The sequence below is a fragment of the Eretmochelys imbricata genome, chromosome 7, assembly GCF_965152235.1.
Source record: "Eretmochelys imbricata isolate rEreImb1 chromosome 7, rEreImb1.hap1, whole genome shotgun sequence".
NCBI lineage: Eukaryota > Metazoa > Chordata > Testudines > Cheloniidae > Eretmochelys > Eretmochelys imbricata.
Window position 1 is genome coordinate 92811721 of NC_135578.1, and position 24503 is coordinate 92836223.

The following is a 24503-nucleotide window of genomic DNA, read 5'->3' on the forward strand; positions in this document are numbered from 1 at the left end:
ATTTCTGTTTGTGCAAATTCTAGTGGGAGGCCTTGCCACTTCACAATCGCTTGATCAGGCAAGACAAGTGTGTAGAGACATCAGTGAATTGGTTTCACTGAGCTCTGCTGAAAAACTTTAAACATTATTCATTTATATTACACTAGTATCTAGGATGTGCTGCTTGGGCATATGCTAAGTGAGTGAGGTTTTTTCAGTCACTGCTTTATTTTTAATTTCCCAAGCTGAGCTGTTTGTAGGCCTGTTTTTTCTTTCTTTTTTTTTCTTTTTGAAAAGTTGGAATATATCACAATGGGGAAAAGAATGTACACGTTTCCCCATAGCACACACAATCTATAATTGCAGAGATTTTTTTTTCCAAAAGGAATTTTATCTATGGACAGAGTCACGTTCCTAGCTTAACAACTGTGTATGTTTAAAGAAAATCTGAATGTGAAAATTGGGTGCTGAAATCGGAACTGTTTTGTAACATTAATTATATTGGATATCACTGGGCATCTACATTTTGTATCTTATTTAGTAATATTAGGCTACTTTTTAAATTTGTCTTTTGTACTCCTCCTTAGCAATTTGTCTGTTTCTACTTTCTTGTAGGCTTCTTTTTTTTTTGATTTTCAGGTCATTAAAGAGCTCCTGATGGTGCCATAGTTGGACTTTTACTATTCTTCTGATCTTTCCTTCACATTGGGATTGCCTGCAGTGGTTGTGCCTTAAATATTGCCTCCTTAAGAAACTGCCAGCTCTCCTGAACTCCTTTTTTCCATTAGATTGCTCTTCCCTGGGATCTTATCCCTATCATTTCTGAGTTTGTCTGCTTTTATTGAAATCCATTGTCTTTATTGTGTTGCTTACACTCCTTCCATTTTATGATCACCCAAGTTGCCTTCAGTTTCCTTACCAATTTCTCCCTCTTAGTCGTTTTCAACTAGTTTCTACCTATCTCCCTTTTCTGAAATAAAAAGTTGTCCCTTATACATTCCAAAACCTTATTAGAAGTTTTGTGATTTGCCGTATTAGTTTTCCAACAGATGTCTGGGTAGTTAGTCCCACATTACTACTAGGTCTCTTTTTTTGGATGTATCTTTTTTTGTTCTAGAAATGCCTCCATCCACCTCTTCTTCCTGATATGATGGTGTATAGTAGACCTTACCATGACATCACTCCTTTTTTTTTGCCCCTCCCCCCCCCCGCACCTCTTTATCTTTACCCATAGATTTTCAACTGGCCTGCCTATCACCTCCTTGTGGACCTCAGAACAAGTGTGTATAGTCTAGATGTATAATACAGGACCTCCTCCCTTTTTACCCTGCCTGTCCTTCCTGAACAAGCTATATCCCCCATACATGAGAGTGATGAGTTGTTACAGGCTGAAATTTAATACTTGGAGACGAGTTCACCACAAATATTCTGAAATTAAAACTTCTTGGTATGTAGTGCTCTATATCACAACATAATTTTTTGGAAATGTTGTCCTGGTTTATGTTTAATCAGTGGAATTATGTATTTTATAGTCCAATGTCTCTAGTATTTTGACGGGTTTCAGAGTAGCAGCCGTGTTAGTCTGTATTCGCAAAAAGAAAAGGAGTACTAGTGGCACCTTAGAGACTAACCAATTTATTTGAGCATAAGCTTTCGTGAGCTACAGCTCACTTCATCGGCTGCCTAGAATTTTGGACTAGGAAGACTTTTTTTTTTTTTTTTAAATCACTTTCCAGCTGATTTATTTAACACCATCCTTGGCTAAATGATTAAATATTATTTTTTAAACATACTATCACTGCAAAGACATAAACTAGATACACAATATTCTGAACTCCTTAAAAGATAGGTGAGTCCTCCAGTATCCTGTAGATGCTCTGATATTTAATGCTCTAGCCATTTATTCCTGTTGAGTTACAACTGTCAAACATTAAAAAAGAAAACTGTCCAGCGGTGTATAATTTCAAAAGTAATTATTGAAAACAATTGGATATTTATTTCAATAGCACGTGACAATTCTTATTTTATACATTATTCACATTTTTTTTAAAGAACAAGAGAAAATTAAAGGTAGTATACAAACAAGTATTTGCTCTTCTGAACATAAGTTTCTACAAAGATGTATTGGGCTAAAACAAATCTAAAATTGAGACAAACTTTAGTATTGTAAGATGCCTGTAATTTAAAAGGATTTTTTTTCCCCTCCCCCAGAAACTTTTTCACCAAAAGGACAAAGGAACTCAAACCTGCTCTCCACAGTGCTCCTGGCTGGAAATTATTTGGAAAAGTCCCTCCTAGAGAAAACTTTCAAAAAGATTCCAAAATAATTCAGCAGGTGAGTAACTATCTCATAGTTTTAGGTATGAAATTTTGGTTCTTTTAGGAATGAGTTGGATTCTTAGTAGATGTCCCCGTCATAATTATCAGTAACTGGCACCCAGCTTGACAGTCAGAAGAACCTTTTAGAGTTTTGCTTTTCACTGAAAGAAAAAAGGTTACATATTTCCTTGTTTCTCAAGTAACTTTCCAAGCAGACAATGGATACCTCAGCTCACTCAGTGAAACTTAATTCAATACAGAATAAACAAAGTTGTCTTCAGTACTTTGGAGAGCAGTAGAAAAAAATGTATGAAAACCATTCATATGCATCCAGTTGTTCTAGCAGTACTAAAATATATTCTGATTTAAAGAACTAATGGTCTTTCAGTATTTACAAACTTTCCCCACATTCTAAATGACTTATAATACAACATTAGTTTGCTTACAAGATTGTGGGAGAGAGCTTGGTGACTGGATATATTGAGACAAAACTTTGGCATACCATTCCAAATCAGGTTAGAAAGACTCAGGCCTGGTCTTCATGAGGAGAAAAGATGTGGGTTTTATTTTATCATGTGAGCTGATATATGATAAAATACTAATGTAAAACCATAAACGGTCTTTTCCACAAATACCCTAGTGGTTTACCTCAACCTGTTAACATCTGTGAGAACTCACACACTGCCTTGTCACTAGAATCTTATCTGTTAGCAAACACATTGATTAAAAACAAAAACTAGGTTTTTTTCCGAGGGTGGATACACAATCACTGTCTATAGACGATGCACAGATCTGGTTAGATTCAGTCCTAGGTGAAGTTAGAGTACCTTGAGCCCCACAAGAAGCCATGTGAAAAGTCTGCCCAGACGGGAGTCTGTAGTGGTCAAAGCGTCTGGAACTTCTGCTTGGCTAATAACTTGTCTATCGATTATAATGCCTTATTGTCTTTTATGTTCATTCCTGTATATTTTTAGTGTACTATTCCTCTGCTAGTACGTAAAAATGCCACTGCTTTATTAAAGTGAATAATTGGTAGTAATACAATATTAATGTTTGAAAATATGAAACACATGAATGTGTCCCTGCAGTTCAAAGGCAGTATGGTGTGCTGACTCAATGAATTTGAGTTCCTTTCTGTTGTGCTGGCGGAGGCAGTAACCTTATTTTATGCTACAAGCGCACAGCTAAGGTTCTGCAGCTGTGCTGCTATAGTGTAGGTAGATCCCACATTCACGGAAGGGGTTTTCTCATTGATGCATGTAATCCACCTCTCTGAGAAGCAGTAGCTAGGTCAGTGGAAGAATTCTCCTATTGACCTAGCTGCTTCTACAGTGGGGGTTTGGTTGACCTAACTGCATTGCATATGGTGTGAAATTTTTTCACTGCCCTGAACGATATAGCTAGGTTGACCTAATTTCTAGGTGTAGACCAGACCCGAGTGACCTGAGGGAGAGCTTCCCCCTCCCCCCCGCCTTTCTGTGACTTCTCTTCTCTCTTGCTTCTCTTCCTCCCCCGCCCCATGCTCCTCCAACAGTTGCAATTGGCAAGCTATGGAGGGAGCTATGTTCTGTCATCCTTTTTCTTTTTTTCTAAAAAAAAAAAAAAAGAGGGGGGGGCCAACAACCAAACAAAAAAAAACTTCAATAGGAACCCTTTGTGAAGCAGTGAAGTGAAAAATAGGAGGGTTTTTCGGGAGCTTGAACTCCCAGTGGGATGGGAAATATCAGTCATAGAATCCTGTAGTGTTTTGCTATGAGCTGCCAAAAAAAAAGTCACTTGCACTGAAATCGCAACAGTGTTTAAACAGGACTCGCTGGGATAAATGATAAACCAAACTCTATTTTAAGATATCACTTCCTTAGATTAAGCAATAAAAGTTGTATGTTTTTGTTTGAGATACTTTCATATGTACAATATTTAAAAGGTGTGCATCTTCAAGTGTAGTTTTTCCTTCAATTTGAATGTTAATGGTAGCTTCCTTAATTGTGAAAAGAAGTGTTCTCTAAAAGTATCTGCTATTAACATTCTTGGCTCTCTGTCTCCAATAAATACTATATGCTGAGAATCCAGAGGTTTCTGGTTTCTTGTCTTTGGAGTAGAGGTGGTGGACTATACAGTTTCCAGTCATCAGTTCCCCTTTTCTTGCAGTGAAGGAGCTTGCTCTTGAGACAGATCAGTCCATCAGATCAGCAAATTTACTTCTTCCTTCTACTCCCCCTCAGTGAATATCTGCTTCATTTTTGTTACATTCAAAATGAGACTTCTATAAGTAACTTTAAATTGATGAATGCATCCTCTTTTCTGTTCATCTAGATATTGTATAGTATTGAGGTAATATCTTAGAGAAGACGACAACAACCATCTATCTTCAGTGTTTTAATGGCATCAGATTATTGTTCGAGTGCACTGTCAGCATTCCAGCCACAGCATGAGACTTTACAACATGAGAACACATTTGGCTGATCTGAATTATGGGAGGCAGCACCTGACCTGAGATTCCAAACTTGAGACATTTCCTGATTATGTGCCTTGAAAATCCACATCAATAGTGGGACCTTTTCCAGAAGTGGTACCACTCCCTCTAAGCAAGCAGCTTCTGTGAAAACTCAGCCCTGTCTCTTGGAAAATTTTGGCCCACTTTGTTAATCCAGCAGGGATTCTAATGGATGAAGGTGCATTTTACTAAAGATAATTTCACCTTTAGTACCTGGTCTAAATTGTGTTGCCCACAATAATACACTGCCAAACTTGATGATGACAGAAAGTAGAAAACTGGGTGGAACATATGGAAGTGTGTAAAGTCTCTGAGGTGTGGTTTGTGTGCTAAAGCCCTTCTTTCATTGCTGCTGTTCCGTGGCATGCAGGAGGTGCTGGGAGGAATGGGGACGGGGCGTGCTGGGGTGAGAGGGCAGAACTGGGCAGGAAGAGGTTGGGCTGAAGTGGGGCTTTTGGAGAAGTGGAGTGGGTGCGGGGCCTGGAGCTGAGAGGAGCTTGAGCACCCCGGGGAAAGTTGGAAACCAGTGCCTGTGGGTACACCTATGGACCACTTGCACAAAATGCTTGTGGCCTTGTATTATTACTTGTTTGAAAAGTCCAATGAGAATATGCTAAATACGCCTTCCCAAAGTGCCGACAGGTCAGGCTGGGTGTTCAACAGTGGCGTTGTCTTGGCTGAGGCAGGCCACCAGAGAGAGCATGCTTACATCAGTCTTTGTGTCATTGGTGGAAAGCCTTACCAATCCAAGGCCAGGTCAACATTACAGATTTATATCGGTATAACTATCACTGAGGGGTGTGAAAAATCCACATCCTTCAGCGACGTAATTATACCAGCCTAACCTCCCATGTAGACAGTGCCATGTTGACAGGAGAGCTTCTGTCAACATAGCTACCACCCTCTTGGGGAGGTGGATTAACTACATTGACAGGAGAAACTCTCCTGTTGGTGTAGGAGCATCTTCACTTAAGCGCTACAGCGATGCAGCTGCACTGTTGCAGAATTTTAAGTGTAGGCCTACCCTTAAAACCATGGCCTCACATAGCTGGGTGCTAATCTAATGGCTTCTCCAAAATAGAGGTTCATATGGCTTTCATGGATTCCAAAGAAACAGTGGGGATGAGGAGGGGTTTGAAGACATGAATGAACTGTATGGTCTTTAGGAAAAAAATCCAATCACAATCCTAGTAATTGGTTTATCTGTTTACATACCAAAACCATTTTTGCCGAGAGATTAAATATACTAATTCATAAATGAAAGCTGAGATTCTCCTATTTATATATTCTGGAGATCAGAGGGCTTGAAACGTAGAGGCAAGCTCTGCCTATTTAGCTAAAGGAGACTACAGATCTGAAAATGGACTTTTGATAATGTCTGGATTATAAGTAGCTTTCTCTCTCTCTAAAGAGAGAAGATTTAAGAGTACAAAACTGCAATGAATAGGAAAAATCCCATAGTGACTAATAACAGAAATGAGGTTAGTGAAGTGGTGATGCCCCAAGTGGAATTTAATGGCAGTACCAGATATAAAACAAATAACTGGTATGGTAATTATTGAGAAAGTTAAGCAAAAATAAATCATTAATGGGTTTGTGTTCTCAAAAAGGTCATTTTTTTTCTTTTAAAGGCATGCAATATATATCTAAATGTATCCTTCCAATATTGCTGAGTAATTTAGAATGTATTTTCTTTTGTTATTGAGGTAACCATCCAACTCGGTGGAATTGGTTGGGGATCTTCAGTCTAAAAGACTTTTTTAATTTAGCTTCCAAAAAATCAAAACTTTCTGTGGGGAAAAATTCAAATGAAATATTTTGCTTTCAGTCGGTTGGACCCAAGTCTGAATTTTTTTTTGGCATGTTGACTGACCCCGAGCACTTAATTTTGAGTTAGCTCAACATCCTACTGCATCTGTCTCTGTACCATAGTATCTCATGGGAATGGTAGTTCAAGTGCTTCATGTCCCCATTCTCTCCTGTGGTCTTGGCTTCTTGGCTGCACTATACCTTGCATTGTTGTCTCACCTCTGACTGAGCCACATCATGGGAGTAACCGGACTACAGTACATCAAGGGATGTATAATCCTGCCAGGGAGGCCAACCCATAGGAAAGAATAAGGGCATGATGCGTCCAAACTACAGCTTCCATGAGGCACCATGGCACTGTAGGCAGATGCAGTTTAATGTTTCTGTTACTTGAAACAGAACATTGTTTCAGGGAATGTCAAAATACTTTGAAAATGTTGAAATGAGATTTGTCGGTACTTGCAAATCAGAATTTTTTTTGGAGTTCCTTATTCTGTGACATTTCGATATTTCAGCTATAATTTAGGCCTAAACTAAATGTGTGTTTGGGTTTTTTTGTGTTCAGCTGTACTAAGTCAACACTGAGGCCTCTTTAAGTAACCATAGCACTCTAAGCCCTGGTCTACACTGGGAGGGAGGGTCGGTGTCATAGTTGAAGTCTGCGTATCTTAGGCCGACTTACCTGGCCATGAGGACGGTGGTGAGTCAACCGCTGCTGCTCCCCTGTCGACTCCGCTTCCACCTCTTGCGAGCTGGCGTTCCAGAGTCAACGGGAAGTGCATTCAGGGATCGATTATAGTGTCTAGACGAGTCGCAATAATCGATCCCTGATAGATTGATCACTAACCCGCCGATCCAGTGGGTAGTGAAGGCCTGCTGTAAGGGTTCAGAACCTGAAGATTTATCTTCACAGTATGCTTGTACAGTAGGCAGGTATTCCTGTTTCTACATATGGAGAAATTGATATCAATTAAATAGGGTTGCCCACCTACTCAGGTTTTCCCAAGATCACCCTCTGCTCTCTTCCCTCCCCCCCCAACTTTTTGAGGTAGTTGTCTCAGGAAATTTGTAAGGATGATCAGTGCACACTGTCTACTGTCCTATGTTACGGGCTCAGGATAATCTCTGATGTCCTGGTCTCTGATACATCAGAGATGGCAACCCTAAAGGATGTGCTCAGGGTCACACAGCAAGTCAATGGCAGTCAGGATTTCAATTCAAGAGTTTGACTCCTAGTCATCTGGTCTGACTACTAGATTTTAGTGCAAACTGTTCTTCCACAAAAAATGGGATAGGTGGTAATATGAGCAGGCTGTCTCAAAAAAGGTCCTCCAGAAAATCTGGAAACTTGGTTTGAGAACTCCCTGAAGCCACAGGTCCCAGAAATGTAATGCTGTAATGGGTATTATCTTCAGAGAACTAGTGAGATTTGAAAAATTGCCCTATACACATGCAGAAAGTACTGCAAGGAAATAATTTTAAGAGTAAGTCTATTTATTGATTTTATTTTTGTTATACTTTAGTGCAGCAAATTGCATATTCTCTTTTCCAAAAGATTACTGCTCATTCAGCTATAGATACCCACATTCTTCTGGTTAGACTTTACAGCTGTAAATGGATCAAAGGTTGAAAGTTCTTGGCAGGCTAATTCTCTCAGCTTGCAGCTGTTGGCTGTCTCAGTTCTCACTGGATTTAAAACTGCACAAGTAGGATGTGTGGTGTGTTTTTCTTTTCTGAACATCTCCCACCAGCTGTGCTTCCTTCCTCCCCTGTTTAGTAAAGGGAAAAATAGCAATCTTTTAGGATTAAAAGTGCCAAAAATGTGTTTAGTGTACTGAACTTTTTATTCTGATGAACTGTGACTACAAATGTAATAAGTCACAACGGATATGGATTAACAGAAATCCTGACTAGTAAACTACACTTGCCTTCTCACTTTAAAAATCATTGTCCTACACTTTGAAATAAAACTTAATAAGATTGAAGCTGAAATGCATTTGCAGCATATGATGAATATAATATATTTCCATTGGTACTGATTAAAGTGGCAGATCTGTTTAAGATTAAGTAAAACTAATTTGCTTCTATTTTTTGAAAATACTTATTCATTAGAAATGAGATTTAAATCTGTGGTGAAAGTGACATAGTCAAGTGAAATATTGATTGAGGCATTTAAATTCAGTTCTCGTTTTTTTATTAATGAAAATATTTATTTGAAGACCAATAAATCACTTTAAGCTTTACTTTTATGGTAAAATGATTCCTGAACTCTGCTTGGGCTACAAGACAGAGATGGTATCTTTTTCAGTCTTCTCATGTCTTGCTGTACATCTGTGAGAGACAGATTCATATTCTAAAGTAGCCTGCATTATCTCCTCCTTTAGCCAGGTAAAGCCTTTTTAGGAGCCTTAGAATTTAGAAGAAAAACTGCTTTTTTAAAGTCTCTAACACTCTAAAAAGCAGAATAGGAAATCAGTTCTAAAACAGTGAAGAAAAGAGCAGCAACCATTATTTACACTCACTTCTACGTGACCAAGGGTGCTAGCATTAAGCAAGCAATCTGACAAACACCATATAGCACTTGTAGACTATTTTGTCATTGTCCTACAACTAATATATCTAAAAAAAGTTAGGATTGTCATCAGGTCTCTGAAAATGGATATTGAACATTAGAAATCATAATCAAAAGAGTAATTTGAGAGGGTTTCAATTAGCAAAAGTTGACTATGCTGAAGTGCCTACCTGAACGCTAATGAAGTCCCGACTCCATTGAAGTCGATAGTAAGATTCCTGTGTCTGACACCAATGACAGATGTTTGGATGTTTGCCTGAAAAGTGTGCCTTGTGCGTTTCTCTCAGAGAGACTTCTAAGATAGGGTCACAAAAACTTGAATTAGGCCAGGTTTGGGTGTGTGTGTGTTAAATAAAAGACACAAAATAGGCTGGATCAGTATCCGTGTACATTGAGCCTCTCAACCCACCACAATAACTCTTCTCTCTAAATCCATACATAGCTTTAGTTCAGGTCACCTGACCCCCCCCCCCCGCCCCCCCTTCCTTGGGAAAACCCAGAGGAAAATAGTTTTGCAGTGTGCCCTGAAAATCAACAAACCTAGGCTTTTACAGATGGGTCCTAGGGAAGTGGGAGTAAGTTCTAGTGTTGCAACTACTTACCAGAAACACTCCGCTGTAAGACCATTCCTGTTTAAGGGAAGGGGGCTGTTAGCTAAGGACTTCAGCATCTGATACAGCGCACAGGAAGAGAAGCAATCTCTATCTAAGGTAGGTAGGACTCCTAGCTATTTAGAAATTTATACAGATGAAAATGAACACTTTAAATATCCATTTCTTGATGGAAGCCAGGGCAGACCATAGAGCATGGGTATTATCTGCTCCCTGCAAAAAGGACACACAACTGATTTACATTTTTTATTAAAGGTAATGTTAAAAAATTATGTAGTACACAGGTTAAGAAAAGAGTGTCTGTACATCTGGGTATAGTGCTTAGATTATCCACAGATACAAAATTTGTTTTTAAAGTGTTAAGATACATATAGTGCATAATCAGCAATAACCCAAATTTAGGTGAATAAATTTAAGAATACAGTTTAGACAACGGATACTAAAATGTTACATGTTCCTAGTGAGAGACTGATGGGAGAAGCTCCTGCAGTTTAAGATTTAGTTGTTGATTTCAATAACTCCCACTTCTACAGTGAAGCTTTGTCTTTCCAGTGGAAGCAGAAGGTACCAAACACATGCAACCGTTCAACAAAATCTTTAGGTACTGCTTCTGATTCCCTCTTTGTGGAATTGTGCACCTTAACTAATATTTTTAAAACTGTATCACTTGTTCCCAGACATCCTAGAAACTAACTCTGACATTGCACTCCGTATGTTTTATGGAAATATGCTTGTGAATGTGAGTATGATGTAACTGGAATATGCCTTTTGCAGGGGGTATCTTGTAAGGTATCATTACAAAGGTTATAACCTACTGAATATATTCATCCTATTTGTATGAATGTTTCATTCTTGTATCTGAAACTAGAAATATGAAGTATAACTCTGAGGTCCTATTGTGATTATGTAGAGTGTGGGCCATTAATGGTGGTTTAGCATCTTGATGGCTCCCATTGACTAGAATAATTGGTTGTAGATGGTTTATTTAACAGCAAGCCTTCCTGTGTATGTGTGGGCCAGCCCCTGGGTAATGAAGAATGAGGCCTTATAGTGACATGTGACCATGTCACATGATACTGGAATCTATCTTAAATCTGATCCTTTTCCATTTAGAAGGAAGGGTGGGGACCCAGAGAGACAAAAGATTCCCACCTTGTGCTCATGACTGGCAGCCCTTTAGAACACCCCTGCTTTCCACCTAAGATGTCTGCTGGAACTAACAAGCACTGTACCAGGGGAAAGGATTGGGCCCAGTCTAGGAAGGAGTCTAATCTGTGAAAGAAGCTTATTGGAACATCTGAGATTGAGATTTTTACCTGTAATCAGTTTCTTAATGTATTAGGCTTAGACTTGCATGTTTTTGCTTTATTTTGGTTGGTGACTGACTTTGTTTTGTCTGTTATTACTTGAAACACTTAAATACTACTTTTTATACTTAATAAAATCACTTTTGTTTGTTAATGAACCCAGAATAAGTGATTAATACCTGGGGGAGCAAACAGCTGTGCATATCTCTCTATCAGTGTTAGAGGGTGGACAATTTGAGTTTATCCTGTATAAACTTTATACAGAGTAAAATGGATTTGTTTGGATCCCATTGGGAGCTGGGTTTCTGAGTGCTGGAGGCAGGTAACCTGCTTAGCTGTTTTCAGTTAAGCCTGCAGCTTTGGGGATGTGGATCAGACCTGGCTCTATGTTGCAGTAGGCTAGCGTGTCTGGCTCGACAAGACAGGGTTCTGGAGTCCCAGGCTAGCATGAAAAACTGTCTCAGAGGTAACTTCAGCATGTCAGGTGACAGTCCCAAGGGGTCTCTGTGACCGAACCCATCACACTAACTATGTAGTGTAGCAGTAGCTGTGCCAGTCCCAGGATATTAGTGAGCTCATCCACTGTCACTTCAGAAGGTAAATCGGAATTAAAGGCCCAGGCATTGGTGCCCCTTCTCACCCATCCCCTTGTTCCCCACTTTCTGCCAGTTAGCATCAACTGTGCCACCTCAACTCTCGCTTTGCATGGGGTGAAACTAGGATTCTTTTGTAATACTTTGTTTGTTAGTAGTTTTTCAGGGTTTTTTTTTAGATCTTGTGGTATCTTAAAGTTTATATTGTCTTGTCATTCATTTTGCCTGTAGAAGAATTTTTCTTTTGTGGGTCTTTTCTCCCCTTTCCCTGCTGTCACCTCCCTTACCCCCCGAGATTGTTATGGCAGACAAACACACACTTAGTTTTTTGGTTTGGTTTGGTTTTTAAGTACAGCCGTCACTTTCAAATCTTGGTGCCTAGGCTTTTATAGGCGTGTTTAGACACCTGAATAAGCATCCCACAACACTTTTCAAAATCACTTCTTTAGATTACTGCATATTAATTTAGAAGCCTAAAGTTAGAAAACTTTGTCTGATTCCTGTGATAGTAAGATTCCTGTGTCTGACACCCATGACAAATGTTTGGATGTGTGCCTGAGAAGTGTGCCTTCTATGTTTCTCTAGTAGAACCCTCTAAGGATCACAAAAACTGTGCTGATTGTAAAGGCGCTGTCAGCCACTGGTCTGAGTAATTTATGACATGGATCTCCTCTCCTAGACTTTATACCTCACATCTGACTGGATATATCTGCGTTACCACAAAGGTATTGAAGTTGATGGGGGATAATCCCTCTTGCTGACTGCTATAAAATATGTAGATTTCAACTGTTGAGAATGCGATAGAAAAGATTTCCTGTATATCTCGGAGGCTCTAAAGAAATAATACTCTAAGGGAAAGGTTGAGTCTCTGTGCTCATTCTTTATCACCTTTTTTAAGGTCAGTTTAGTTTGCACAATCCAGCTTCTCTGAAGGTAAGTTAAACGAGAAAGTTAAGATTTCATCAGATCTGGGGGAGTCCAACTGGTTTTATAGATCCAGTTTTCTGACTGGGTGCTTTGTCTTGGCCATTGCAGGCCCTTTTTTAAGGGAAGGGCAGGAGGAAATGGATTTTTCTTTGAAACAGAGCCTTTCTTACTTTCTACTGGGAGTAGCTTCCATGTCTGGAAATCTTTAAGTTCTTCTTCGAGTGCTTGTTCACGTTCATTCCACATTAGGTGCGCGCGTCGCATGCATGAGTGTCAGAAACTTTTTCCTTTAGTGGCTCCCAGCGGGCTGGCAGGGCCACCCCGACTGGCGCCACGGTGCCGTGCATATATACCCCTGCCGTCCGACCCCCTCCAGTTCCTTTTTACCATCCGTGACAGTGTTGGACAACCTCTCTCTTGTATGAGAGCAGTCCCTTAGCCTTTCTCTTATAGATAGCTGTTATCAGTTAGTTAGCATACACTTTGTTGTGGACACGTAAGTGATTAGGTGCTTGGAGGCTTCCAGCACCCACCACGGGGCATGCCGCAGGCCCACAGGTTTAAGGCTTGTGCCACGTGCCGCAAGCTTATGCCAGTTAGTGACCCTCATGGCTCATATCTACGTTGCCTGGGGTAAGAACATCAAACTGAGCAGTGTAAGATTTGCAACGCATTCAAGCCAAGACCAAAGAAAGGAAGAGACTTTCGTTTAAAGCATTAAATTACCACTGCATTACAGCGCCCAACGCTGGCTCCAGTTTCCTTGGTGCGTAGTGCCCCAGAGCCGTCGGGAGACCCGGCACCGGCTAAACACCGAAAGTGGTCAACTCCACAGCGCCAGACTAGGCCCTAGCACCGCTTGTCCTCCCGGGTGCGGCCCACGGCACAGCCAAAAGGAAGGCGTGGACTTTCCCCGCATAGGAGGCCAGCTCCTTCCAAGGCCCCGAGCACCGATACGAGTGGAAAGGCCGCTGTACCGGTTCTGGCACTAGCGGCTCCAGCGCCACAAGTCCCACCAAGCCCAGGCCTAAGTGAGCTCAGTGCGGACAATGGGCTTGAGGACTTAATGGATCAGCCCTCCACGCCTGGCACCTTTGAGGCGGCAAAGGACCTCATTGAGCTGTCAGCAACGAGCCCCCTCCTGTACAGAGAGAATCCTCTGGCACCCATGCCACGGGTGCCATTGAGGGGTAAGCCGTCAATGGTGTGCTGTTTGAGGACACCATCCCGGCACCGCTCCCGGAGTTGGTCCTGTGGGAGTCCGCAGACACGGAGCTCGACGTTATCTGTGGCTCAGAAGGAAGACACGGTACCGGGAGTGGATCGGCGTGAGGAGGTCACAGAAGAGGCATGATACCCGGCACCAGGAGGAGTCGAGACGGCTCTTGCCGGAGGACTCCTGCAGGCTCCAATCCAAGTCCCAAGAACGCTGGTCCCGGTCCTGGTCCAGATCCCGTTCCCAGTCCTGGGGATATTGGTACCGGTCTCGCTCCCGTTCCGCTAGGAGCCGCTCGTCGACCTCCCACCGGCACAGAGTGTCAGCACCGCCATGGCCTTCGCGGTCAGCATCGCTGCAGTCCGGCGCCGACTCCAGCCGTTACAGTCCCTCGCACTGTGCTCCGGACAGCAAGGACCCTCCGACGGGGTGGCACCCCCAATGGGGGCCGCCATGTCATTGGCCCTTCTGGACTCCTTGCCCCTATCAACAGTGCCAAGGGGCCCTGTCCAGGACGAGCTACTCGATGCAGTGGTCCTGGTCCCTGCATCGACGGTGCCGGAAGCCACAGTATACAGGCCTCCAGCATCCCCCCAGGATAAACCGGGAAGACCAGCACTGAGTCTGGTGCTGCCCTGAGGTCTCCCGCCCCAGTCCAAGCCAGAGGCTCCTCCCGCGGGAGAAGGGGAGCAGGAGGACCAGCCAGAGGGGGCTGAGCAGCAGCTAACCTCCTCATCCTCTCCGGATGAGGCGGTGGCGGGAACAGCAGTGTCCAGCCCTCCAACCATAGACCACAGAGCCCACCAGGAGCTACTGCATAGGGTCGCCCAGAACTTGGGGCTGCAGGCTGAGGAGACGGTTGAGCAGGAGGACCCTATGGTGGACATTTTGAGCCCCAAAAGTCTATCTAGAATAGCGCTCCCGCTCATTAAGACCATCCAGTCGAATTATAAGACTATATGGCAGACCCTAGCCTACAGCTCTCCAATGTCCAAGGTTGTGGAGTGCAAGTACTTTGCCCTATCAAAGGGCTACGAATTTCTATTTTGCCACCCAAGTCCATGCTCCCAGGTGGTCTCGGCGGTGAACGAAAAGGAGCGCCATGGTCAGCAGGCCTCGGCACCTAAGGCCAAGGAGGCAAAACGCCTGGACCTTTTTGGCAGAAAGGTGTACTCGTCGCAGGGGGGGCCTTCAGTTGAAGATTGCTAATCAGCAGGCCATCCTCAACAGGCATAATTTTAACTCCTGGGCAGCGGTGGGGAACTTTTTAAGGACAGCCTCCCGCAAGGTTCCCAACAGGAGTTTACAGGAGTGGACGAGGGCAAGTTAGTGGCTAAGACCTCTCTCCAGGCCTCCCTGGATTCAGCAGATGCGGCAGCCAGAATGATCGCGTCGGGGCTGGTCATGAGGTGCTCGGCGTGGCTGCAGGAGTCAGCCCTGCTGCCTGAGGTCCAGAATATACTCCAGGACCTCCCCTTCGAAGGGTCTGGGCTCTTTTCGGACCAGACATACGCAAGGCTGCATAGCCTCAAGGACTTGCGGGCTACAATTAAGTCGCTAGGTATGCACACCCCGGTGACGCAGAGGAAGCCCTTTAAGCCACAGCCTCCCTTTCAGCGTCAGTACCAGCCTCATCATAGGCATGAGCCTTACCATAGGCGAGGCGGGATAACAGGCGACGGTGCAATAATAACAATAATAAACAAGATCAGCACAAATCCCAGCCGGGCACTAAGCCAAGCTTTTGGAGATATGCTCGAGGACAGCGTACCAGACCAGTCACCGGATCCGTCCCCTTTTTCCTGAACCGCCTGGCCCGTTTCTCCCGTGCGTGGTCCAGCATTATTTTGGACCGTTGGGTCTTACGCACGGTATGGAACGGGTACTCGCTGCAATTCTCTTCCTTCCCTCCCACCCCCCTTCCCCGTCCCTTTTCAGGGACCCCTCTCACGAGCATCTCCTAGAGAAGGAGATTCGTTCGCTGCTACAGGTGGGGGTGGTAGAGGCGATGCTGCACGGCCTAAGGGGGAAAGGGTTCTACTCCCAATACTTCCTCATCCCCAAGGCCAAAGGGGGCCTTCGTCCCATTTTAGACCTGCGAGAGCTCAACAAGTTCCTGGTCAAGGCCCGGTTTCGCATGGTCTCCCTGGGCACCATCATCCCTTCTCTGGATCCGGGAGGCTGGTATGCTGCCCTTGACATGAAGGACGCGTACTTTCATATCACCATCCACCCAGCTCATCGGCAGTTCCTGCGCTTCGCCATGGGCCAAGAGCATTACCAATTTGTGGTTCTCCCATTCGGTCTAGCTGCGGCCCCACAGGTGTTCACAAAATGTATGGTGGTGGTGGCTGCCTTCTCATGGAGGCAGAGGGTCCGGGTTTACCCGTACTTCCGCTTTGGATCGACCCGTCAGGAGCCAATCGTTGAAGTGTGGGGACACATGGAGGTGGCCCTCAAATTGTTCGGCGAGCTGGGGCTCCTGGTCAACGTCCACAAGTCCACTCTCGTGCCCACATAGAGAGTGGAATTCATAGGGGTGGTTCTGGATGCAGTGCAGACCAGGGCAAGCCTTCCAGTATCCCGCTTCTAAGCTATCCAACAAGTGGTGGCCTCCCTGCATCAGTTTCCAATGACAACGGCCAGGTGCTGCCTGCGGCTGCTGGGCAACATGGTAGCATGCATGCACGTGGTCAGGCATGCCAGACTGAGACTCGGGACACAGCAGGTGTGGCTTGCTTGGGTGCACCGTGCAGGCAGGGACCCTCTGGACTTGGTAGTGACATCCCCAAGGGATGTGCTGGACTCCCTGTGCCGGTGGCAGTCCCAACTGGTGGTTTGCGAAGGCATCCCCTTTGCCACCCCACAGCTGGACCTGACGCTGGTGACGGATGCGTCAGACCACGGATGGGGGACTCACCTGGGGGACCTTAGGACTCAGGGCTTGTGGTCCGGAGCAGAGCGGTCGCTTCATATCAATGTGAAAGAGCTCAGGGCAGTTGGTCTAGCCTGCCAGACCTTTCACGCCACTCTGAGTGGTCACGGCGTGAAAGTTCTGACAGACAACACTACGGCCATGTTTTATATAAGCAAGCAGGGTGGGGCCCATTCCTCGCTGCTCTGTTCCGAGGCTCTCCTCCTCTGGGACTTTTGTATAGCCCAGGATGCCTCGAGGAGAATGGCATATCTCCCGGGGGTGCAAAACAAGCTGGCAGACTACCTCAGCAGGTCGTATCGCATGCACGAGTGGATCTCAGAGTAGACGTCATGCTTTCGCTCTTCTGCAGGTGGGGGTTTCCCCGAGTAGACCTGTTTGTCACCAGGGACAATGCCCAGTGCCCGTGTGGCCCAGTCGCAGACGCGTTTGCGATCCCGTGGGGAGGGAGCTTGATGTATGCATTTTCCCCGCTCCCCTTGGCACACAAGGTGCTGCTCAAGGTACGCAGGGACAGGGCGGCGGTGGTCCTCATTGCCCCGGTGCGGCCCCCTCAACGTTGGTACACAATGCTCCTAGAGCTGTCGGTGGAGGCCCCGGTAGTCCTGCCCCTACACCGGGACCTCATCATGCAGAATGGTGGGCGGCTTCTCCACCCTGACCTGAAATCACTACACCTGATGGCGTGGAAGTTCTATGGCTAAATGCCTTGGAGAGCCAGTGCTCCCTTCCTGTGCAGCAGATTCTGCTTGGCAGTAGGAAACCCTCTACCAGGGCTACCTATATGGCCAAGTGGAAAAGGTTCTCCTGTTGGTGTGAGCCCTGACAGGTGCAGCCATGCCAGGCCCTGGTGTAAGCCATTCTCAAGTACCTCCTGCACCTCAAGCAGCAGGGGCTGGCCCTGTCCTCACTTAGAGTGCAACTGGCGGCCATCTCTGCCTTCCATCTGGGGTTTTCGGGGGGCCCGTGTTTTCCCACCCAATGGTGGGACAGTTCCTTAAAGGATTGGAGAGGATGTTCCCGTACTCATGCCCCGCAGTCCCTCCTTGGAACCTTAACTTAGTCCTGTCTAAACTTATGGGACCCCCGTTTGAGCCCCTCGCTACCTGCTTCCTCCTCCACCTTTCCTGGAAGGTGGCATTTCTGGTGGCCATTACCTCGGCCACAAGGGTGTCCAAGCTGACGCCTCTCACCTCTGAGCTACCATATACTGTGTTTCACAAGGAAAAGGTGCAGCTCCGGCTATACCCCAAGTTCCTCCCTAAGGTGGTCTTGCAATTCCATTTGGGCTAGGACATTTGTCTGCCAGTGTTTTTTCCAAAACCCCACGTGGACCCAAGTCACCACAGCCTACACACTGTGGATGTCCGTCGAGCGCTGGCGTTCTGTTTGGAGCACACCAAACCCTTTCGTAAATCTGCGCAGCTGTTCGTGGCCGTAGCAGAGGATGAAAGGCCCCCCGGTGTTGGCGCAGTGGATCTCATCTTCGAAAACAAGCTTGATCAGGGCGCAAGCGACTTCCACTGCTTTCCTGGCACAGGTCCCGATCCAGGAGATCTACAGAGCAGCCACCTGATCCTCGGTGCATGACCTTCACGACCCACTATGCGGTCAACCAGTAGGCCAGAGAGGACGCGGCAGTTGGCAGAGCGTTCCTCCAATCAGTTGTTCTGTGACTCCTACCCTCCTCCACAGGTAAGCTTGTGATTCACCTAATGTGGAATGGATGTGAACAAGCACTTGAAGAAAAAACAGTTACTTACCTTCTCATAACTTCTTCGAGATGTGTTGTTCATGTCCATTCCACCACCCACCCTCCTATCCCGCTGTCGGAGTCACCGGCAAGAAGGAACTGGAGGGGGTTGGGTGGCAGGGGTATATATGCACGGCGTAGTGGCACCAGTTGGGGGGCCCTGCCGGGAGTCACTAAGGGAAACAGTTTCCGACGCTTGTGCATGCAACACGCGCACACCTAATGTAGAATGGATGTGAACAACCCATCTCGAAGAACAACAGTTACGAGAAGGTAAGTAACTGTTTTATCCTGGAGTTTCATCTGTGTGCATGGGACTGTGATCTGGCTTGGTTCCAAAAGATAGCAGATCCAGCAAAGAGAGATTTTTCCAAAACATTTGCCGGAGGTTTTAATGGCTGTTTGTTCTGCTAGTTCAAAGGTTTCAACATGGATGGCCTTAATCTTCTGTTCTGTCTGAGTTCATTCTACCCTCTTCTATGGTTTTGTGACTTTGGATGGATGACCAGTAATTCCAAGTATCTTCATATCTACTGAAGCTGCCTCACAGTTCATTCCGTCTTTCTCAGTCTAGAGAGATGACTCATTTTGAAACATTGGTAATTATAGCTATTGTGGGGAGAAATAGTTTTAAAGGAAGAGTTCTATTAAGTAGCATGTAACAGTGAGTATGTATATACAGTTACAAATTAAATTGTGCAGTTTTTTTATACAAACTTATTGGTAAATGGGGTACTTTATCAAGGACATAGAAAACCTCTCATGGAAGAGATTGAAAATGCTGAAGTTGCTTACCTTAAGCAAATAAGAGGGAACATTATGCAACTTTTATTCGAAAGGTAGGTCGGTACTTTTCTCCCTGTTTCATCACATGAGAACAAATGTGTAATTCAGTGAAATTAAAAGGTGGGAAATTAAAAATGAATGGAAGGAAATATTTTCACACATGTAACTAATCTGTGGTACGTACTGCCACAGGAGGTCACTGAGGTCAAGAATTGAAGATTTGAAAAGGGACTGGATATTTATATGGACACACAAGGTTATAAAGAATATCCAGTTACATTTGGAAGGAATATGCTAACAGCCTTGAAGCATGAGGTTTAGTCAGTCTAAGAGTCAGAGATTATCTCATATCTGTCTATTGTAGGGTTTTTGCTTTTTTTCCTCTGAATTATCAGGTACTGGAGTAGATGGACACTGGATCTTACCTAGTATTGCAATTCCTGCGTTCCTATAAATCTCTATTAAAACATCTTTCGAGGGGGCGGTAGAAACAGTAATGCAAACGCCTGAGTTTACAGTATGTTAACAATTAACATGATCATTGAGCACTTATTCTGAAGTTAACTTTTAAGTTCAAGGACTGAAGAGTTAAGGTTTTGGATTTGGCAATGTATCTAAAATGTTTTATGTGAAAAATGTTGTGAAGACGGGTATTTTGGGATAGAAATTACCCTTATTTGCTATCTGTTTAGTGTCTCCTTTTTAGAGATTTGTGGTTAGTTTTTTTTTCTTAATATCTAGGTTTATTTTGATAGACTTGTAGCTGAAATTTGTATTACTCAGTGTAAGTAACAATTGAGGTGTTCCCCCCCCACCCCCACCATTGCCAGCAATCTGGATTTGAATTAATTCATAGCCTCATCATAGGCCATCAGAGCCTAAATCTGTCATTCAGATGACATGCTCGTTCTCTGTGAAAGGTACTTTTCTTGAACATGATGGATTTTACTGATGCTAATTCCAAAGAGGTAGATCTTGTTCTGATGTATGGACAGACGGATGCCATAGTGTCAAAAAGGGGGAAAAATGTGATACAGGAAGTTTTTTAATGTCTTTTCAAACTTAAGTTAGCTTGATTGTTAGCTACAGTTAATTACTAACATTTCTAATAGAGAAACTCTTTTTAGAGTGGTACCAATTAGCTCAGCTCTTGAATACTACTTAATCGTAATTTTTGTCGATCTCTTAACCTTTTGTCTCCGCGCTGTCTTTTACAATATGAGTCACAAAATTGGTGTGACATTGTACATGTGTGTTTCTGCTTCATGAGAGACTAATAGTTTAGCAGATATGTATATCCCCAGCTTCCAGTAATGGAGGGAGTGTTTATAATTGTGGAACAGACTATCTGCACCCTTGGCCACAGAGTTTACGCTATGAAGTGCTTGAGGTTTTGATCCCAGAAAAGAAGAATTGTAAAAACTGGGCTGGAGTGAAAGAGGAGGATGAAAGGAGAAGGAAGATCTGTCTCAGAATGAAAGCTCTATGACCCCCCCATTGCAACATATACAAAATGTGAGTCTTTAACAAGTGAGACCTCACATCTGTGCTACACCCTGGTATATCTGGGAAAGGTAAGGCAAGCCCATGTTAGGACAGATGGCATCCTTGCCTCAAAGTAAAAAGTACTTTAGGAATAGAGAAAGCTGTGGAAAAATGAGTTTTAACATACATATTGCAATATTTGAATGACTTTTTTTACAACTTTTTACTAAGGCTTTACTTCTGTTTTTCTCATTAGGATGACAGTTCTGGCAGTGTTACATCAGTATCTACTCTCAATCTGTTAAACACAGGGGTATGGAATTTAATATATTCTTTCTAGTCACATTCTGTGCCATGCATGGGATTGTTTAGCAATCATTAAAGTAGAATGAACATCACATTTTCATGGTAGCATGAGTAGTTATGGCACTAAATCATCCAGTCATTAGGTACCATTAGCAACAAGTAAATTTCACGCTTATTGACCTCACTAATGTAATTTAAGAATTGATGTAAAATTGCCACTGCTTTTTTACTAACGTACCAGTTAATTTGGATTTAAATAACAGAAGGTATATAGTAGGTTATAGTCCAAATGAAGAGTTTCAACAGTACAGTGTTTTGCTATGGGTTTGGTTTCACCTACCAGGAAGCGAAGTGGAAAATAGAGTTATGGTGTCTCAAAAAAAAATTCTCTGGCTGCCATCTTTGATTGCATAATTTTTTGTTTGTATGCTTCCTGCAAGCATCTTTGGTCCAGCTGTTCCTGATGCAATGGCTGCCTGTCAAGGTATCTGAACTCATAAGAAGCTTTGACAGGATTTAATCCTTGATTTTTGGAGCCCTCAAATCATGCAAGGGCAGAAATTCTTCCTCGGGGAATTGTCCTTCCCACCCTGACTTCTCTCAAACCAATTTTAGATAAATGAGTGCCCTAGGTTCTGATTTTTGCATGCATTTTCCCCGCTGTAGTGGCGTTTCTTCTCCAGACTAGTCTCCTCTCTTGTGATGCCAGTTTTGGTTGATGAGGATCTAAAGTACACCAGCTTGAAGATGCATCAGGATCCAGACTGCCCCTCACATGGAGCAAGAGTCCATTCTGGACTCCTGCCTCATTGGGGGTCATAGTTCTAAAGTCTCAGCCTGAGTAGACTTTTTTTTCAAAAGACCCTCCCAATAATTAAAGCACAAGAACCCCTTAAGTTCCATTTTCAACATAGCTTCCTTTGAATGAGAGAGTGTAGACTAGAGGCCTCATGATCCTGTCCCATGGCAAGTTAATATGCAATCTCTCCAAGACATAATATTCTCTATCCTTAGGATGAATGACAATGTTAATTTGCCCATAGAAAATCCACTTTGTTTCACTGACTGGATGGTTTCTCCACTGGATTCCACTGAAAGGAAGGTATGGCATTCACCTTTGGAATACCACACACTTGGGCCTTCGTATCTTTTGCTCTACAACTGAATGTAGTATCTTCCTTAAGTTTCTTCTCTTCAAACACCATCTCAAGGCACAATCTTTTTTTATAGATTCTGCCTGGCTCACCATCTACTTTTATGTAAAGCAACCTCTGATGCCACCATTTTTGCCATCTTCTTCCCTACTCCCATGCACAATTTATGCTTCTGGGTGTTACCACCTTTTTGGGGTGGACTGATTGGTTATCATTTGAGCCACCTTAGATATCTACATAAGGGAGTTAGTGATAAACAGTGTGTTCCGCCCGCCCCCCTCATTCTTCAGGTTTCCCAGCTGCCACTTGTCCTTTTTGATCTCAGATTCTCATACTTTGGTCACAGAAGTCCTCTGCAAGAGAACCATCATGTTATCTTTCCCAGAAGAATTATCTCAGTGTTTTCTACACTTGTCTTCTGATTGACACATGCACCATGGGGACTTTCACCCCTTCCTACATCTTTGCTGTCTCAGATGGTCCCACAAACAAACTTTGTATAGAGATTCCAAGATCTACTATTCAAGCTGTTCAGTGGACTTCAGGGAATTCCTCATGTTTTCATGGCTGTTGGTCTACTTGCATTATCCTCACTTTGCCTTTGGGGATTTTTCTTTGCAATATAGTATCTGCTCTTTGGAGTCTAGTTAGTCCATAGTGGCTTTATCTTGTCAGTTCTGTTTTCAAGCTTGTGCTGAGATAGTGATTACAAGTGTATCCCACCTAAAAGACCTCTTCATCTGCACTAAACTGGGTTCTCCAAGACAGGGTTCTAATTTACAAAGCCCACAATAGGTCCTTAATCAACCAAGGGAAAGTCTCTCACCTGTTTTCCTCCCAGGAATTACATCACTTGTGCATGGGTTGCCAAAGCTTTCCTTTCTCATGACACACTTCTCACACTTTAAGCCTCCCAGGCTTAAGGTGTTTTCACGTATTTCACCCAGTCAGCATGACTTTGCCTATCTTGGGAGGTTTTGTGGCCTATGTGAACTTGCTCCTATGGGCAATAGTACATTACTACTGAGGAAATTCTGCACCACTGCATGTCCCCTTGCAGATTCTCTTTGGTTCCTGCATCACCACTTTCTGTGGGGAAGCAAAGAGAAGCTGCATCAGTGCTCACTCACTCCTCCCTGGCAATGCGGGTGTGTCAGTTTTGGGCAGCCGGGGAAAAGAGGTAAGTCACTGCATAGGGGGTGGGGTATAGGTCTGGGGCCAGTCTGGCTGCCCAGGGATGTTCGTCCTGGGCAGGAGGAGGTGGATGGAGACTGAGTTCTCCCTTCCCCTTTTGCTGCACGCAGTCGCTGGGTCTGGGTCAGATCAATCCCCAAAACCTCCCCTGGCTGCAGGAAGCTCTGTACCATGGGGAGGTGGGTTGCCTGGGGGGAGGGGAGGGTCTGGGTATGGGGGAGAGGGAGGTTGGGTGCGGGGGTCCATATGCGTGGGGGTTGAGCAGCTTCCCCTACAGTGACCCCTCCACACTTCCTGGCCCTGTTGCTCCTCAGCCATGAGGAAAAGGGGTCACTGTAGGGGGAGCTTCTCCCCCGTCTGCCCAACCCCTGTGCATCTGGATGACACCCCCCCCCCATCCCAAGCATCACCACCGCCTGTAACCTCCTGCACCCAGAACCCACCCCACTGAGCCTCACCCCATGCATCAGGAGCCCCCCAGTACACAGGCCCCCCCCATTAAGACCCTCACCCCACTGAGTCCCAACCAGCTGGACCCTGACCCAACCCTACCAAGCTCCACTACCCCAGCACCCACATCCCCAGATGAGCCCCCCCATCCCAGCCCTCCCTGCTGAGCCCTAACCACCTTCACTTGGATTCCCCTGCAGAGTCCCATTTCCCCTGCACCCACAGCCTCCAAAGGAGTCCCTCCACCCACCCTCTACTAATGCCTGTACCTGGATTGTGCCACACAGAAAGAACCCTGGTACTCTTGAAGAAATTATACCCCCAAAATAAAAAAATTTAAAATTCAGCAAAGTTCTGCATATTTTATTTGTCAAAATAACAGAATATAATTACACCATTTTCAATTATTTGCTGACCAGTGTTTTTAAATAATTTTGATAATTTATTTCAAAAAAGTTGTCGGCAAATAATTGAAAATGGTGTGATTATATTGTGTTAGTTTGACAAATAAAATATGCAGAAGTTTGCAGGGATTTTAAAATGTGTGCAGAGTTTTAATTTTTTGGTGCAGAATTCCCTCAGGAATAGAAAATGCATGTCGCTTTCAGTCCCT

General features: G+C 44.2%; 1 protein-coding gene across 1 annotated transcript in view; it reads left to right on the forward strand.

The window, feature by feature from the left end:
* TBC1D12 (TBC1 domain family member 12) overlaps positions 1–24503 on the forward strand; it is an 84282-nt gene that overhangs the window by 18534 nt on the left and 41245 nt on the right. Inside the window, exons 2-3 of the mRNA XM_077821629.1 lie at positions 2191–2314; positions 21043–21099. Coding sequence (XP_077677755.1) covers positions 2191–2314; positions 21043–21099 — 181 coding nt within the window. The remainder of the gene's footprint in view (positions 1–2190; positions 2315–21042; positions 21100–24503) is intronic.